At 40.2% G+C, this 19216-nt stretch overlaps 1 protein-coding gene across 2 annotated transcripts in view; it reads right to left on the bottom strand.

Annotated features, from left to right (window-relative positions):
• eml5 (EMAP like 5) overlaps positions 1–19216 on the bottom strand; it is a 66392-nt gene that overhangs the window by 14534 nt on the left and 32642 nt on the right. For both annotated transcript variants that reach the window (XM_053510158.1, XM_053510157.1), the window contains exons 5-26: positions 16636–16821; positions 16119–16254; positions 15419–15620; positions 15195–15332; positions 14663–14919; positions 13878–14090; positions 13611–13778; positions 13104–13210; positions 12847–12965; positions 12475–12661; positions 11776–11881; positions 11073–11166; positions 9303–9403; positions 8968–9161; positions 8696–8807; positions 8478–8605; positions 4486–4627; positions 3854–4006; positions 3367–3498; positions 3042–3130; positions 2692–2868; positions 2334–2535 (exon numbers count right to left, since the gene is read on the bottom strand). In XM_053510158.1, coding sequence (XP_053366133.1) covers positions 2334–2535; positions 2692–2868; positions 3042–3130; positions 3367–3498; positions 3854–4006; positions 4486–4627; positions 8478–8605; positions 8696–8807; positions 8968–9161; positions 9303–9403; positions 11073–11166; positions 11776–11881; positions 12475–12661; positions 12847–12965; positions 13104–13210; positions 13611–13778; positions 13878–14090; positions 14663–14919; positions 15195–15332; positions 15419–15620; positions 16119–16254; positions 16636–16821 — 3343 coding nt within the window. The remainder of the gene's footprint in view (positions 1–2333; positions 2536–2691; positions 2869–3041; positions 3131–3366; positions 3499–3853; positions 4007–4485; positions 4628–8477; positions 8606–8695; positions 8808–8967; positions 9162–9302; positions 9404–11072; positions 11167–11775; positions 11882–12474; positions 12662–12846; positions 12966–13103; positions 13211–13610; positions 13779–13877; positions 14091–14662; positions 14920–15194; positions 15333–15418; positions 15621–16118; positions 16255–16635; positions 16822–19216) is intronic.

Here is a 19216-nt window from a genome sequence, read left to right on the forward strand (position 1 = left end):
GAAACATTCTAGGAAATCGAACCAGAGACAATGTCAGAAGCATCTTACCTGGCCTAAGGAGATAAAAACTGCATCCAAATCCTTATTTCAGATGAAAGTAAATACTGCATTTCATTTGGAAATAATCAACCCTAACCTAAAGTCATAGAACCTGGAGGAAATATGAAGAAGGACAGAATGTAGGTTGCTTGAAGTCCAATGTGAAGTTTCCACAGTCAGTGGGGTACCATGTCATCTGCTACTGTTAGTCCACTATGTTTTATTAATTCAAATTTAATGCAGCCATGTGCCAGGAAATGTATGCGTCCGTCTGCTGAAAAGTTTTATGGAAATGCTGGTTTCCTTTCCCAGTAGGCCTTAGTGCCTGTACAAAGCGCCAAAACTACCACTAATTGGTTTGCTGACCATGATATTACTGTGCTTGACTGGCCAAATGGCCTGACCTAAACCCCATAGAGACTCTATGTGGTGATGTCGAGAGGAAGATAAGAAACGTCTGATTTAACCATTATTTATTAAGCCTACATAGGATACACTGTGCTTCACAAGCTAGCCAGGAGGCGACAGCAGCTGTCTCACAAGATCTGAGTAGAGATGTGGATTGGCTCATTTACTACAGGTTCCATCACTCTTTTTCTGTGACATGTGATAACAATATATACTGTAGAAAATCAATGATCTGACTGGTTCTGAATCAGACCAACGCCTGTTTAACTAAAACTGAACTAAAATTATTATACATTTAGAGATTTTAAGAATTATTCATCAAACATAATTTAATCAAATTAGCAAATAATTTGATAATTATTATACTTCTGGAAACAGTGGCCCCCAAACAAGTATTGAGTTCCATGGCCTGTAAACATGCATATTTTCATCACACAATTGCTGAAAAAAGTCAATGCTGGCTACAACAGAAAGGTACCAGAACATTCAGTGCACCACAGCCTGCCATGCACAGGGCACAGAAGGCAAAAAGCCCAAGAGATCTCAATGCTGATTCAGTGCAAATATCCTGGTGCCAAACATTACTGCACATCCATGGTTTACATGGTTTTCAAAATTTTTTATAAATAAAAAATCTGAAACATGTGGTGTGCATTTGTATTCAGCCTCCAATTTGTATTCAGAAGGTGCTGATACCCCTAACTTAAATCATGAAGCCCAAGAAACACACTAGATAAGTCAGGAAAAAAGTTGTGAAGAAATTTAAGACAGTTTTAGGTTTTAAAATATATCTTAAGGTTTAAACATCTCACAGAACACTGTTCAATCCATCATCTGAAACTGGAAAGGCATGGTGGTCCACCTAAAATGACAGGCTGGGCAAGGACAGCATAATCAGAGAAGCCACCAAGAGGCCCATGGTAACTCTTGGAGTAGCTGCTGAGATCCACAGCTCAGGTGGGAGAATCTGTTTACGATTAATCATGCACTCCACAAATTTGGTCTTTATGAAATTCTAGCAAGAAGCAAGCTATTGTTGAAAGAAACCCACAAGAATTCCTCTTCGCATTTTGCAACCATGTAGGGGACACAGCAAACATGTGGAAAAAGGTGCTCTGCTAAGATGAGACCAACATTTATCTTTTTGGCCTAAATGCAACTAAAACTGCACATCACCCTGAACACACCATCCCCACCGTGAAACATGGTGGCAGCATAATGTTGTGGGGATGCTTTTCTTCCGCAGGGATAGGGGAGCTGGCCAAATACAGGGCAATCTCAGAAGGCAACCTGTAAAAGAGTCTGTAAAAAATTTAAGACTGGGGCAGAAGTTCACCTTCTAGCAGGACAATGACCCAAAACATACAACACCAAAGCTACAATGGAATGGTTTAGATCAAAGCATTTTCATCTTTTAGAACGGCCCAGTCAAAGTCTGTCAAAATCTGTGGCAAGACTGTAATAATTGCTGTTTACAGATGTACTTCATCCAATCTGACTCAGCTTGAGCTATTTTGCAAAGACGAATGGACAAAGATTTTACTCTCTAGATGTGAAAAGCTGGCAGAGACATACCCTAAAAGACAGGTATTATTGCAGCGAAAGATGATTCTTAGTTTTGAGGGGCTGAATACAAATGCATGCCACACTTTTAAGATAATAATGGGTAAAACTGTTCGAAAACCAAGTATAATTTTTCTCCTACTTTACAATTATATACAATTTTTTTTCTTTTTGGGGCTGTTACATAAAATCCCAATATTAATGTAATACAGTTGTTTGCGGTTGTAACATGGCAAAGTGTAGTAAAGTTCAAGGGGTATAAATACTTTTGCAAGGCACCATATGCATGCATGTATGTACAGTAATTTGGCATGTTCTCTTACCTCCATCATCCTCACTCTCAATGTCAGATTCCTCGCTATCACACTGCCGGACTTCCCGGGAGCCCTCAGGATCGTGGCTCCAAATCATTAGAGACGTGTCAGCGCCACCGACCGTCACCAACAGAGAATCATCATGTGTCCAGCGCACAGTGGTCACATGGGTGCTGTGGGCCACATATCGCTTGAACTTTGCATATTTTCCCTGTTTAACGTTAGAGAACATTTAACACAATTGAGTAATCATCAAGGCAATTACAATTAAAGCTAAATCAAGGTGTTTTACAACAGAAACCAAGGTTTTCTCAACCAAATAATCTGCAATCTCTCCAATATTTTATTTAACAAAAATCATCCTCACCTTAACAGGGTACCTGAAAAGCTTTATATATCCAAGGTCATCGCCTGTTGCCAGCACCTGTCTGTCACTGCTTAGACATGCCGTCGTTACCTCGGTAACGTCGCTAACCACTGGCCAGATGCCCTCACAGGAGCTCCCCAACACACATGTCCATGTGCTCCACTCAATCTTCTCCACCTGGACACAGCACACAGCCAGCAAGGTAAGTTCCTGCTTAAGTGCAGCCCAATTCTTTGTCTCCAAATTTAGACCTACACAATTGAAAAGTAGGCCATGTTCTTGCCCTTACTCCATTTAGACCTGAGATAAGAACAAGTTACAGTAACCACAACAATATCAGCATCTCTCACCTCTATAGCAGGAATGGTTTGCTTCTTCCCACGAGGGGCCTCAAAAAATAGCTGTTCCTTAGTTGCAGTGTTGACCTGCAAAAGCTTTCCTGATAAAACAAGGCACAGCTATTATTAAGTTACACAACACAAAGCTTACAACAGTGTCATTTTGATTCATAAAAAGCAAGAGAACTAAAAAAAGATAAACAATATTATAGCATAAATGGTACAATAGTAAGTTTGCTTTGTTTATGATATTCAGTAACACCTGCTTTGACTATACTGTATTATTCTTCTTTTGTGTCTCTATTACTTATTTTTGTCGTATAGTTTTTTTTCTTACCTCTTTTGTCCCAGTCCAGGTGAGTGATATAGTTCATGGAACCTTTGCACACACCCACCCTCTTGCTGCTCATCACGTTGTATATATCCACAAAGGTGTCACCTGAGGCTACTGCCAAATATTTCCCTGCACCTGTGGCAGGTGGACCCATTTTTCAACTCGAATTCATTCTCATTAACATGTCAATTTTAACTACTTCATGTCTTATCACATGACGTGAAAGGCCAATACTATCCTGTTTATTATGTCATATATAATTAACTGTCAAATCCTCTACAATATACACAGTAAGAAAACTTTTTTTTTTTTTTCAAACTTGAACCTTATTTTGAACTTTTTTACTTTTGAATTTCTTGCAGTCTGACAAAGCCTATATTTTCAAATTCCAACCCTGACAGTCACTATTTTTGTGGCTCAACTCAGAATAGACTCAGTGCTCTGTTTGATGGTGTCTGGCATTTATGCCGGCTTGAGTGTGCTGACTTACCAGGAGAAAAGCGGATATCGGAGATGATGTCCTTGCGATGGTGGAATGACACCAGGTCTTCCAGAGTGTCTGCATTAACAATGAGGAAGCTGCCATCGTTTAGCCCTACTGCCAAGGCTTTGCCATCTGGAGAGAAACTGCAGCAGCGGCCACCTGCAGTTAAACAAACATAGTTACTGTATACTACATCACCACGGTCTGGCTTCATAACAACGATAATGGATTTCTCAATTGCTAAAGGCTTTTGGAAAGCCAGTAACAATAAAGCATTCCTAGAATCAGAAAAGAACAGATTAGCTGTAAGAAAAACAACAAATAAAGTCAGCCTTATTTAATTCTACCAAGATGACAGTTTGAAGATGATCTCAGAATAATTTCATTAAACTGCTCTGGTTTTTCTCTGTTCCTTCTTGCTTGATTTTTTAAAATAGCACACCAAAAAATTTCCTCTGACTATTTAGGAACCTTTTCTTTGCATAAACATTGTTAAGTAATTCTACATTTAAGTATATATAATACAATTTTGTTAAAACTCAAACATCAGGCTTAGTAAAGTCCTCATGATTCCATGCTCCTTAGCTCTATCGCAGCACTCACTGAAGCTTTTATCATAAAGGAAAGTCGCAGCCTACCTTTCTTGAGTTTGCGCACAGCGAGCATGCAGTGGCTGGGAGAAAGGTCCCATATACGCAGGGTCTTGTCATCACTCACAGTGGCACACAGAGGCAGATGAGGGTGGGTGGCCAAACCCCACACTTCTCCCTCCATATGACCCTGGCCATTCAAAACAGGCAACACAGTTAAGTTCTGTTAGCACGCACCATAATTAATGCCCTTATGTAACGCAAGCTCTCACTGCATCTCTTACTGATGTGTTACCAAAAATACCGCATACATATTGATCACCGTTGCATGATACAGAGTGATTTCAAAGAGAAGCCTTTTCTTAATTGGAGTGGGTGTGATAAAAAAATAAAATAAAACATGCAGGGCAGTGGTCCGCCAGGAATAAGGTTGAGAACAACTGATCTAGCATATAACAGTAAACTGTAATGCTCTGCAATAAAACTGTTATGCTCTTCTCAGAATCCAGCGCTGATCCACTTGTACTAGCATTTAAAGGCATTTTGTTTGATGAATAACAAAAACAACAGTTCTCTCTTGGCCGGAGAACTGTGATTATTTTCCTGAGTAAGACTCCTACTGTAAATAAATGTGGTTACACTGCTGTTGCTGTTGTTGTGGGTAATCCCATTGGTGGTCACCAAAGAGGATCATGTGATCTTTCCCCTTTCAACTATGGTAAAGGTTTTAAGCTGGATGCTCTTTCTGATGCAACCATATTTTTATCCTGGTTTGGGTCAAGCACTATGGATGCCCCCAGTGACTGGGTGTTGGCATTTGCTGGGACACAAACCCGGGCCTTCTAAGCCACTATGTATGTATATGGAGCAATGCTCAAATAGGCTATGACATTCAACCAGTGATGGCCATTAATGGCTTATGCAGTAAAATACACAAACAGCTGGGCCACCCACTCCAGGTGAAGTACGTATTGCCTCACCTGGTTTATTTAAGTAAACTAAATCAATCAACCTACAACACTGCTTTTCATGAATGGGATTTTTTTTAGAACAAAAAAGGTTAGCATTCACTCTCAAAACAGCTGCTTCTGATTGCTTCTGGATGGTGGTCCTTCTTTATAGACCTGGAGGGGGTGGGGATATAAAATAAATTATATACCATATTTCAAGCTTGTTATGCAAATAAGTTTGCATTGTTAACAGATCAACTAATATTTGTTTTAAAAATGCTATCAACATTAAATGATTAAATTCATTAAGTAATAGGGCTTAATAACACATGGAATGTATAATATACTTTATGGGAACACGGTTGTGCTCAGTGGGAACAATAAAGTTGCGCTTTGGCTTGCAGGATTGCTGGCAGGTCCGGAGTCAGTCTTGTGGTTGATATGCAAGGGATGTCACAAAGATGGTTGTTGGTCATTTTGGTTCTCAATCTGCTTTTATTTAGCGTCATCAGAGAAAATTATTGTTCACATATGTACGAGATGTTGAGGCGAACAGACTCATCAATCTTTTCGTTTGGAGTCTCATCAGAGGAAACTAGGCTTCTTCCAAGCTCCGGCAGAAGTTTGGTAAAAAGAGAAGCTGATGTCGATTCTTCAGAGAATCATCACATTGCATTTCTATAAGATCTAATTGCAGACTCTCTTCCACTTCCTCTGCATGTATCATAAAGGGAGGCGCGAACAGCTTGATATAGTTCTCAATGGTAGAAAAATCTTGGAAGTGGCGAGAAAATTTGGTCATAAGAGATGTGATCACAGATACATATTTCCCCTTTTTATCAGAGAGATCGGCCTTTGGAAACGCAGATCTGATTTTGGACAGTGTGGGTTAGTGCGCGACATTGAACGTGCGTAACTGTGCCTTAACCTTGTAGGTTTTTGTTGGGTGTGTTGAGGTGTTCAGTAAGATCAACTAAAAACGCCAGGTCATCCAACCATGGAGGGTCACTCAGCTCATGAAGAGGTTGTTCCTTTTCTTCCACAAACTGGTCGATCTCTGATCTCAGAGAATAAAACCGCCGAAGCACAGAGCCGCGACTTAGCCAGCGCACTTCTGAATGGTAGAGCAGGTCCCCATATTCAGCATCAATGTCAGTTAAGAGAGTTTGAAATTCTCTGTGGTAGAGTGCTTGTACTCTAATTATGTTTACCGTTTTCACAACAGTGTTCATCACATAGCTAAGCTGTACTGTCTTGGCACAGATTGCTTCTTGTTGGAGAATACAGTGCATGTTAACTGCCTTACCTCCTTCCTCCTGCACCTTGGCGCACACCTTAGAGGCTATTCCTTTGCGCTTGCCTGTCATAGCTGGGGTCCATTGGTTGTAAGTCTAAACAATTTGTCCCATTTAAGTCCTATATTGTAAATTGCATTTGACACAGCTTCAAAAATGACTTTACCTGTTTACCTGTGGTATTTAGACTGCTAAGATCAAGCAGCTCCTCCGTTACACAAGAGTTATTGTCAACTCCCGCAAAAAAATGTAGAACTGTGCGGTATCTGTGGCGTCTGTGCTCTCATTACATGCAATGGAGTTGAAATTAAAAGCACATGTTTTGCCTGACAAGTCTTCGATTCGCTGCACAACTGTATTTTTTGATTTTGTCGTGTCCAATTCCACGGGAATTCCTAGCCCTAGGGGGCTCCCACATTAACGCTACTACCACCACTTAGCTGGGAGGGCCAAAGACTATCACGTGTTTCCTCCGAACCACATGACGCCAGCCAACCGCATCTTTCTGAACTGCTCGCTCACGCACGCACCATTGGGGGCGGCAAACACACTCGGAGGACAGCGCTATCCGCTCCTTCCGCGTGCGCGAGCTCACAGACGCACCTGATTGGCTGTAGAGCCGTGATTAATGTGGGAACGCTAAGTATCTCTCATCCCTCCCCTCTCAGAGAGCTCGGCCAAAAAGATTACAGCATCACACGGAAATCGAACCAGCGATCACTGGATGATAGGGCGAGGACACTCTGTTGAATTCCTGACTTTTTTCAGGCACATATTCTTGTGACTTTAATAAGGCACTGTTTTATGAATTCACCATCTGAAAAAGCCTTCCCATGCTCGCCAATGAGTTGAGTCACCTCATAGCTGGCTATTGTGGCATTGTCTGAAATTTTCTACACTCACTTGCAATCTTGCGTTTCTTTGGTGTTGTCATTTTCAGGGCTCTGTGGCAAAATTTTTCTTTCCTTAATCTTGTTTTGTAGAGGAACTGCCCATATCAACTCAGCTCCACCTGAGTTAGATTTCATGTGCGGGCCATATTCTGGTATATTTTTGGAATTTGCTACAGGCCAATTAAAAACGGAGTTTAGACACCCCTGGCCTAAAGTGGCTGATTTGATAATTACAAGAATGAGTATGAGTGCATTTGTTTGCCTGAGTACAGGTGTTCTGTCCGTGTAAGAAGAGTAAAAAAAGTCCTGTGAAGTTTAGAAAAGGAAAAGTAATATGAAGAGAGTGTTTAAGTGTGAGCAAAGTATGTTGGTGTGTATGTTGTACAGCGTGCAGGAAAACACAAAAAAATAGCTATTCCACTTTTCCACCTACTGTGTAACCATACTCCATATACTTACATTTTATTTTTTTTAAAATAACAAAATAAGTGTATGCAATTTATTACTTATTTCCAGTAGTTCAGTCTTATTGTTTGGTGTGTACTACTTTTGACTGTAGTGCTGAAATGAATCTTGTATCAATTGTCAGAGAAATAACTTCATACTATGGTGTAATCTAATAGATATTACTAAAAACAGAGCATATTTAATTGTCCTTAAAGTTGTACAAATTTCTCAAATTAATTACAGATAAGCCACATGGAACCATCAACAAGTTATTGAAGTTATATAATAAGAAACAAAACTTTTTTACCAATTTTAACAATAATTAACTAAAATAATTAAAAAGATAAATACATTGATGTGAAGATTTGATTTATCTGTTAAAAGCATAATTAGCACTATGTATAAGATGTGCTAGTTAGCGAATGAGAAAGACATGGCTATTCGTAGCTCTGTACCTGGACTAAGAGAGTGATAGGCCCTGTTTTGTCCACCTCCAGAATCTCTCCATTCTTTGTTCCTACAAGTATGTGTCCATGTCCCAGAGATATGGCACGAATAGATGGGTTGTCTTCCAGTAATAACCCTAAACAGAGGAGACTCATCATGAGAATTCATCACAAGGAATATTTCCTCGGCTATGCACTAAAAGGTGATATGAATCTCACAGACACACCTTTGGACCCTGGCGCAAGCACAGATCTCTTGATAGCATATGTCTTGAGGCACCTCTCAAATGTGTCGTCCCACAGAGCCACTATTCCATCTTTGCCACCAGTTACAAACCCCTAAGTATTGGGAGAATGAAAGCAATAATTCATCACTATTCCTCTAATAAAACATGAAGGCTCCTGTATATTGTTTTCAATAAAGCTTTATGAGATTACCGCTACAGCAGTGAATATTAACATTCATGCTGTCGTTCCCCTAACACACTTTGTCTAGTACCTTTTCTAGAGCATGCATGCTGAAGACTGGTCCGTCATGAGCTTTAACTGTCTTCACTAGGAACATGTCCCTCCAGATGCAGATGTCTCCACTGCACGTACCAGAGAACACCATCTCTTCTGTCCAGCCATATACCGCACACATCATGGTCTCAGTCTTTGCGATGCTCCCCTTCTTCCCAATCAGTCCGCCACCTAATAAAGGACAGAAAGCATGCTCAAAAATGTCTTGTGCAGATACAGTTAAATGTTAAATATTACATTTTGCAATATAGTAACTATTAAAATTCAAGAACTTTATATGCATTAGGAGCAAAACAAAATGTTTAGCCTTACCTGCTTTATGCCAGAACTTCATGTGCTTCACCCCAGCGGTAATGAGCTTATCAGGCATATACGGATTGATTTTAACAACAAATATCTTGTCCTTGCTCCCCCTGTAAAATGAAATAGAGAAAGATTTCACATATTCTAACGCTCTAAAACAGCTTTTCATAATATTAGGCACATTCTTCGCATTCCAAGTGTCAGTTTCAAAAAAAAAAAAAAAGAAAAGTCACACAATAAAGCTGCTTTCTGTCATAACAGAGAAGTGTAAAAGTTCATGGGTGTGCCATAGACTGGCTGTAATTGAGCTGTCTGCTTTGCCATTGTCACTGTCTGTGTCCCAGCTGCCAAGACAGCCATGTGGAGCTGAGAGAATAGAGACCGCTGTCTCACTCCCTACACTAGGCCCTGTCGCAGAGCGGGCAGAGCGCTGAGCAGCGGCTACACTGTCAGAGCCTATTTACATCCAGCCACCTCTCAACCTTCACCAGAACCCTGTGGTGTCACCCAGTCATGAGTACAATTGTTTTAAAACATTGTGTAATTCTGTGTGTAATTACATTTATACATCATATTAATTTACACACAATTCATATATGATAGCCAGAGCATATACAGTACTATTAATAGACGCATCACAAGAAAACAATTATCAGTGCAGCCATGGAATATACTGTATGCTATTTTGAGAAGCAATGAAAAAGACAGCAGTGTCTGATGGGTTAAATATACTTTTGACTGACCTATAATTACTGAGCTGCCACTGTTGAGTGTGTTATGACAAGAGGATTAGAAGAGTTATTTCCTGGTTTAATGGCTCATGAATAAGCACTGAGTCTTAGCTCTCCACATTCATCATGCAAAACAGAGAAGCGAGTTAACCAGCATGTCTGACTGGGACAGAATGGGCTATACAGGAATAGAGCAAAAATAACTGTGACGGAGAAGGTAACATTAAGGTAAAGGAAACTGAAACAGTGTGTTAATGGAAAATAAATTGTTATCTATACTAAGCTGTAAAAAAATTAAGGTTTTGTGCAAATTAGGTTCACTTTTGTGCATAAATCTGGGCTACAGACAAAATCAACATGGATGAAAAAAAAAAAAAACGGAGAGGACATTTTTACACTTAAATTCAGCTTTAAATAAAAAAACCCCACCAAACTCCAATCCCCAAAACATAACTAAATGGACAACAATGCACCTTCATCACAGACTTCATCACTCGCTCACGTTAACCTACGTTGACTACAACTCACGCACATCATGCACATGATATAAGGCCTTCCTCTGCCATGCTCGCATTAGAAAATAAGTGCTCAGTGTCAAAAACCTGTCTGCAACAACCGTTGCTGCTGTTCTGGTTTTCACAGTTTTTGTTAAAATTTAGTTTTTTTACTTTTTTTACTGTATATGGTCTTGTCTAGTCTATGTTGTTTGGTACTAATCTGAGCAATGCCTGCATTCTGTTTACAATTTTGACTTAAGGCCTGAATTTTAATTGCAAGGATAATTAAATCTATGTTGACCTGCACTTGTGTCCTTACTTGTGTTCCTGACATGTTTTTACAACACCAACAACAACAACAACAAAAATTGCTTCATGCACGTTCAAAAACTAAGTGCACTCCTATTACCACATAATGAGTTGAACCACATCTGCAGGACATGTTTGTTCCATTGTTTACCCACAAGGAGCCTACTAATTAGGTTAGCAATTCACGATTCACCATTGTTATTCTCATAACTCTGGGATGATAATGAGAAAAGGTGGCTAACCGGAAAGCAGAGATCTTTTCTCCTTTCCTCCAGTCCCAAAGCACAACAGTGTGATTGTCATCCAGACCCACAGAGGCAAGTCGCTTTCCATCCGCTAAAGACAGACAGACAGACACACAATATCAACAGTGACAGTAACAACAACATGGCAGTGTAGATCATTGTATAATCTCTGCTTTGTTTTTTATGTCATGAATGCAACAAGATGTCACCACAAATACATTATGACAGTAAGTAAAGGCGTGAAGACATTTCCATTATTCAGTATTTAGTCACACGCATAATTAAAATATGCACATGGATCACATGACTAAAGGAATGATGCACATGAAGCTTAAAACATTTTTCTCCCCAGCCTTTCTCCACCTCCCATCGCATGTCGCAGGCAAAGAGTCTGCTGCTATTTCCAGCTAGCAGACAGGCAGGCTGGAAACAAAGAACTCACGGTCGAAAGGTATTACTGAGAGACTCTGCAGCGTAGCTCCTATACATCAATAAAAGTCTTATTTTAGGGCTGAGAAAGCTTACTAAACCTGTTACTTCTTCAAACCTTTTTAGATGGAATCAAAATACGCTTACATATTTAAAAACTTAAATGAGAATATAAAAGGTAAATCTAGTATTTATATATTGTATTTAAAGAATCACAAACTGCTGTATTAAATTCTTATCAAAAACTAAACACTGTTCATTGCCACAGTACCTGAGAAGTCAAGTGCACACACTCCAAATTGATGGAATCCTTTGAGAACAGACAGAGGCTTCAAGAACTCTGTTTCCCAGATGTGTATGGAAGAGTCTCTTCCTACCTGTTCAAAATGGTATGAAAATGTATATGAATCTTAAAACAAATCTTAAAACTGGGGGGGGGATTCAAGTGATGGTTTTGACATAAAGACGATGTCTTGTTGTTTTAGGATATGATTAAAACATTTTTTTTCTTTCTAATTTAGTTTAGTTCCTCCCCGTCACTAGGGGGCTCCACATTAAGGCTACTATTACTACCACTCAGTCGAGAGGGCCGAAGACTATCACGTGTTTCCTCCAAACCATGTGACGCCAGCTGACTGCATAGTTTTTTCAAACTGCTCGCTCACGCACCGTTGGAGGCGGCGTAACACACTCTGAGGACAGCGCTATCCGCTCCTTCCGCTTGCGTAAGCTCACAGACGCCCCTGATTAGCTGTAAAATTGTGATTAATGTGGGAGCACTAAGTATCTCTTATCCCTCCCCTCTGAGAGAGCTCGGCCAATCAGCTCTCTAGAGCACAGGCTGTCAAAGGGTTACAGCATTACCCGAGAATCGAACTTGCAATGATGATTAACTCAGATCATATGCCGAGCATTTTACCACTCGGAGGCCCCAATTAAAAAAAATTTTAAATATGCAACAAGAGCATACCTGGCCTGTGGCTACGTAATCTTTAATGGGGTGGATCGCCAGACAGAGGATGTCATCATCATGGCCCAGGTAGAAGCGCTGTGTGTTCTGCTGTCTATTATACACCACCCCCACAGCAGCGACATGGTACACAATCTCCCCGGTCTGAGTGTAGAACAGGTTACTCCTGCAGTCATATCCTCTGTAACTGAAATGCAGCCAGACAGAGATGACGTTGTGAAACAACCGTGAGCCACATCTCCGGATAAAGCATACAGGGGCAAGACTCTGTACAGCGATACATTACCTTGAAAGTGTCTAATAGTGAATAGGGTCCACCATTTGTCTGCAGCAAGGTATTAATGGTATGAAAATAAATGAGAGCAAGCTTACCCATGTATAAAGTGCAATCTCAGTCCATTGGCAGGAGGTCTCTCCCTTTTTTTCATAGCTGCCACTCGATGCTTTTCTTTGTACTGCTCTTTAAGCTGAGGTAGATCTTCTTTGTAAACCTGGAACGAAATATTCTTGGCATAAAACCAATCCGTACTAAGGTAAATATTGATCGAAGTACAGTGCTTTTGTGCAAATTGTTGTGTTTTGTTCCTTTCTAGGGCAAAATGTATTTTAATAATGATGTCAACACAGACCTGTCGCCGGTACGTAAGCTGCGTTTCTTGCTCAATCTCAGAGTCCAACTCAGGCACGTCTGATTGGTCAGAATCTGACTCTTCGCTGTTTGAATCTGCCAACATTTCTGTGAGATTTGTAAAGGGAAAATCAGCTGGGAGGCTTATTAATCAGAGTGACCTAGACATTTATCTGTACTAAACTGCCCCACTTTGCAGCAGCTTCACTGACAAGCTGGCAGTGAGAAATGTGTATGGCCAAGAAACAGCACTGCCAGGATGAGTTAAGATGAAACCATTAGGAAAATTAACTACTAGGCAATATACTGTAATGTAAAATGGGCAACGATGCAGCCCTCCAGCATTTAAGTGTCTAAGTGATAAGGAGGATCTTTAATGAGACAAATCCCTTGAGGATTGTACGTTTTATAGTCAAACCCTCTAAAATATAGTCATTCAGTAATAATGGAAAAGGTTTTTTTTTTTTTTTTTTCAATTCCACAATTCTACTTAACTGCTGAACTTTACCTTGTGGGGCTATATGAAGTGTATCTTTTGACTTTCTTTCAGGTATAAATTTCCACTGGAACACTGAATGGTCAGCTCCACCGATAGATATCACCCACTGATAATCATGTGACCACCTAACATTAGTTATATGCGCAGAGTGGCCTAAGTATTTTTTGAATTTTGCACCTAGGACGAGGACAAAAAAAAAAGAAGAAGGTATATTCAGACACAAACAGACAGAACATCAATACCAATTAATGGACCAGTCATTTACAGAACACATACCTTTCTTTATGCATGGATATCGTAATAATTTAACTAATCCATAATCATCAGCTGTTACTAATATTTGACTTGAGAAGTTGGCATCTACAGAGTTGATGTCATTGATATCCGAGTATTTGGGCCATAACCCATTCACTTCTGGTCCGAGAACACAGGTCCATGAGGACCACTGGACTAGCTTCAGCTCTTCTCTGTTTGTCACCTCTTTCCCAGCTGAACAAAAATAGCACATACGGCATTAAATAATGTCATTTACAATGAGCAGAATGTTACAAGTCAATGATGATTAATCTAATAAACGAGTCAACTCCACAACTTACAAACACAATACATTTACATTGTTGAAAAGCTCTAAAAAATTGTAAGTGGTATACAGTAACAGTCAAAAGTTTGGACACACGTTTGGATAGATTTTTTACATTATGGAAAAAATACTGGATTTTATAAATCGATATTATAAATACTGGAACTATGAAATAACACCTAAGAAATTTTGTAACCACGACAACAACAATGAGTTACTATTTTAAGACACAAAGGTCAGTGTCAGTTAGTATATCACCAACTCTGATGTTCTTTTTTAAATAAAATTAGTTACAAATTGATGGGAATCGACCAAATGCACCAACTGTTAAAAAGAAATTCCTGCATATTTGGATGCCTTCAGGATTATTTTAAAATATAGAAATAAATAAAAATCAAGAAAGAGCATAGAATTAGAAGGTGTGTCCAAACTTTTGACTGGTATTGTATACAGTAGTGAAGAGAAAATATGATGATCTTACAAGGCATTCTGTAGAACAGCCTCCTGCCGCTGCCATCGTTGGTCTGGAGGTATTTGCTGTCAGTGGACCAGTCCATGTGTGTGATGAAGCTTGTGGAGCCCACACACTCGCCCACCTTCTTATAGCGCTGCACCACGCCGTAGATATCTACTGAGTTATCGTTGGAGCCCACGGCCAGGTGAGCTCCATCAGGGGAGTACTTTAGCTCATGAATGGCTTCTTTGCGGTCTTTGATGTGCACCACCTCTGTCATGTCCCTATGAAAATAACTAGATTTTAATTTGACTGGTTAATACTCCATTGTATTACACAGATACAGAAACATACACAGAAACTAAGACGAACTAAGACTTTATCCCTTTACTTGACAATACAAGACCAATATGGTGTTTTTTTATTTTTTATTTTGCATAGTTTAAAGTGTACTTCTCATTTCTCTCTTCATTATGGTGTTTCTGTTCCATAGTTTAAAGTGTACTTCTCTTTCTTCTTGGATAGTTATTTATACCTTTGGCTAGTGCATATAACCCACCTTACTCTCAGCACAGTAAAGGAGCCGTCCTTCATACCCAGCGCCAGGTGAATGCCGTCAGTGCTCACTGCTGCACAGCGGATTGGCTCCTCCATGTTACAGCGTGCTATTAAAGCATGGTCTATCAGGCTCCATATTCTACACGATATTGGAAAAGTCAAAACACTCCATTTACAGATACTGCTATACTGTTATGTACATATTTGTCAAGTCGGACTAGGTACCGGACAGATCGATCGTCACTGCCAGTCATGGCCAGGGGTTTGGTCGGGTGCACTGCCAGGGCCCAGAGCTCTCCTTCACAATGGCCTTGCATGATTAGGAAAGGCTTGGTGCGGTCATGCACCACCACTTCAAAAATCTCACTGTCCTGAGTGCCCACCAGGATGTGGTCTCCTCTCCAACACACACTGCGCACCGACAGTCCTAAAACCATAGAATTAGCAATGGGGTATTCTTTGAAATCATACAGTTAGAGACTTAAAATAAGTCTTGAGGGACAGTGAACACTGACAAATGTTGACATGACTCAAGGAAACTGAGAGAGCAGACAAGGAGGGTATTAAGACTTTGCTTATGAATGTAGACATCTAAAGAGCTGTAGAGACGCTGGTACTAGCCATAACACGGTTGAATTCAAAGTAGGGGTTGTTTAAATATGGTAACCTGGTCAAGTTAACCCACCTCTAGAATTTTCAGCTCTAGCTACTGATGAGTCAAAGCACATTGAGTAAAAGAGCAAAAGAAGAAAGAAAGTCCATTAGCAATTGAACACTGCGTACTGATTGTGCTATTTAGATTACATTTTTAAAAATAAACACATAAATTATACACTCAAAGCTTTATGCAATGATTCTAGTACCAAGAGGTACAGCGCTTATACAGTAGTTGGCAAACAGAAGAAACTAATAGACTGTTTATTACCTTTATATCCCTGGTCTGTTTCCCTGAGGTCGATGACAGTGATAGGTTTGAAGCTCAGGTCCCACAGTCGAATGCAGCCGTCCCTGCCACCGGTGGCAAAGCCCTCTTCACATGCATTCATGCTGAAAATTCCTGACTGCAATACCACACACAAAAGGCTGAGAGTAAAAGAAAGGACGTTGAAGAACGCAAAACCAGTGACGTATTCTTACACACACACAAGAAAAGGATTAATTAAGGTCAAACTTAACTCAGCACTGCTTCAACTGTAAATGGTTTCAGTTATTCTTTTGCGTACTGACAATAATAAATAAGCTGACAGAGCAAGCATAAACACATTTTGTAAACACATAAAAACGTTAATCTATATTTTTAACATTTAATTTAACATCTAGCATGTAATATCACTTGATATTCATTCTAGAGGCTGGTTTGCAAAATTCTCCATAAATAAAACAGTATGAAACAGTACTGTATCAGGTTTCAAAGGTAGGAACTACAGTGACGTTTGACTTACGCCGTGCGCCCCCTGTATGGTCCGTATCAAGTTGATTCCCTTCCAAACATATATGTCCCCGTTCAAGGCACCGGAGTATGTGACCTCATCCCTGGCACATGCCACACAGAGGATGGTCTGCAGCTCACCTGTCCTTCCAAACACACCACGCTTAGGGGTCAGAGCATTCCCGCACAAACTCCAGAACTGAGGAGAACAGAGAAAGGCAACTAAAAACATAAGTTAAATATATATTTAATTGATGTCTTCCATTGTTAATTAATAAATAAATTAATTAAATGATAAAATAAATTTATATGAACATATACAGTACCATGGATTATTTATTTCGCATATTTTTACGAACAGCTGAGAAACAGGTGGCACGGTGGTGTAGTGGTTAGCACTGTCGCCTTGTACCTTTGGGTTCGATTCCTGGACAGACTTGATTCCTGTCTCTGTGTGCATGGGGTTTGCATGTTCTCTCTGTTCTGGGCGGGTTTCTTCCCACAATTAGGCTAAATGGTGTTTCCAAATTGCCCATAGTGTGTGTGTGTGTGCCCTGCGACTGATTGGCGCCCTGTCTAAGATGTACCCTGCCTCGTGCCCTACAGTAAGTCCTCTGGGTTAGGCTCCAGGGGCCTCATGTACAAAGACTTGCGTTGAATTCATACTAAAACATTGCGTACGAACAAAGCTGTAAATGTGCGTACGCAGTAAAAAAATCTGATGTATGAAACACTGCGTACGCGGAATCCCACGCATATTCTCCTTGTACATCCGAATTAACGTGAAATTGAGCGCACGTGCAAAACCCCTCCCTGCCTCCTCCCTCGTATAAATATGGTAATGACTCCACTTTGGCAAAACCAAACGAAAAAGCAATGGCGAAAGCAAGCAAGAAGAGAAACTTTACAGAATGTGAATTGGAGGTGCTCCTATCGGAGGTAGACCGGTGAAAAACTGTGTTACAGTGGTGTGAAAAACTATTTGCCCCCTTCCTGATTCCTTATTCTTTTGCATGTTTGTCACATTTAAATGTTTCTGCTCATCAAAAACCGTTAACTATTAGTCAAAGATAACATAATTGAACACAAAATGCAGTTTTTAAATGAAGGTTTACGTTATTAAGGGAGGAAAAAACCTCCAAATCTACATGGCCCTGTGTGAAAAAGTGATTGCCCCCCCTTGTTAAAAAATAACTGTGGTTTATCACACCTGAGTTCAATTTCTGTAGTCACCGCCAGGCCTGATTACTGCCACACCTGTTTCAATCAAGAAATCACTTAAATAGGAGCTACCTGACACAGAGAAGTAGACCAAAAGCACCTCAAAAGCTAGACATCATGCCAAGATCCAAAGAAATTCAGGAACAAATGAGAACAAAAGTAATTGAGATCTATCAGTCTGGTAAAGGTTATAAAGCCATTTCTAAAGCTTTGGAACCACAGTGAGAGCCATTATCCACAGATGGCAAAAACATGGAACAGTGGTAAACTTTCCCAGGAGTGGCCGGCCGACCAAAATTACCCCAAGAGTGCAGAGACAACTCATCCGAGAGGCCACAAAAGACCCCAGGACAACATCTAAAGAACTGCAGGCCTCACTTGCCTCAATTAAGGTCAGTGTTCACGACTCCACCATAAGAAAGAAACTGGGCAAAAACGGCCTGCAGGGCAGATTTCCAAGGCGCAAACCACTTTTAAGCAAAAAGAACATTAAGGCTTGTCTCAATTTTGCTAAAAAAAAACATCTCAATGATTGCCAAGACTTTTGGGAAAATACCTTGTGGACCGACGAGACAAAAGTTGAACTTTTTGGAAGGTGCGTGTCCCGTTACATCTGGCGTAAAAGTAACACAGCATTTCAGAAAAAGAACATCATACCAACAGTAAAATATGGTGGTGGTAGTTTGATGGTCTGGGGTTGTTTTGTTGCTTCAGGACCTGGAAGGCTTGCTGTGATAGATGGAACCATGAATTCTACTGTCTACCAAAAAATCCTGAAGGAGAATGTCCGGCCACCTGTTCGTCAACTCAAGCTGAAGCGATCTTGGGTGCTGCAGCGGGACAATGACCCAAAACACACCAGCAAATCCACCTCTGAATGGCTGAAGAAAAACAAAATGAAGACTTTGGAGTGGCCTAGTCAAAGTCCTGACCTGAATCCTATTGAGATGTTGTGGCATGACCTTAAAAAGGCGGTTCATGCTAGAAAACCCTCAAATAAAGCTGAATTACAAGAATTCTGCAAAGATGAGTGGGCCAAAATTCCTCCAGAGCGCTGTAAAAGACTTGTTGCAAGTTATCGCAAACGCTTGATTGCAGTTATTGCTGCTAAGGGTGGCCCAACCAGTTATTAGGTTCAGGGGGCAATTACTTTTTCACACAGGGCCATGTAGGTTTGGATTTTTTTTCTCCCTAAATAATAAAAACCATCATTTAAAAACTGCATTTTGTGTTTACTTGTGTTATCTTTGACTAATAGTTAAATGTGTTTAATGATCAGAAACATTTTGTGTGACAAACATGCAAAAGAATAAGAAATCAGGAAGGGGGCAAATAGTTTTTCACACCACTGTATTTGCAAGTTTGTCCTCCAG

The sequence above is a fragment of the Clarias gariepinus genome, chromosome 13 (genome assembly GCF_024256425.1).
Source record: "Clarias gariepinus isolate MV-2021 ecotype Netherlands chromosome 13, CGAR_prim_01v2, whole genome shotgun sequence".
In the NCBI taxonomy this organism is placed as follows: Eukaryota; Metazoa; Chordata; class Actinopteri; order Siluriformes; family Clariidae; genus Clarias; species Clarias gariepinus.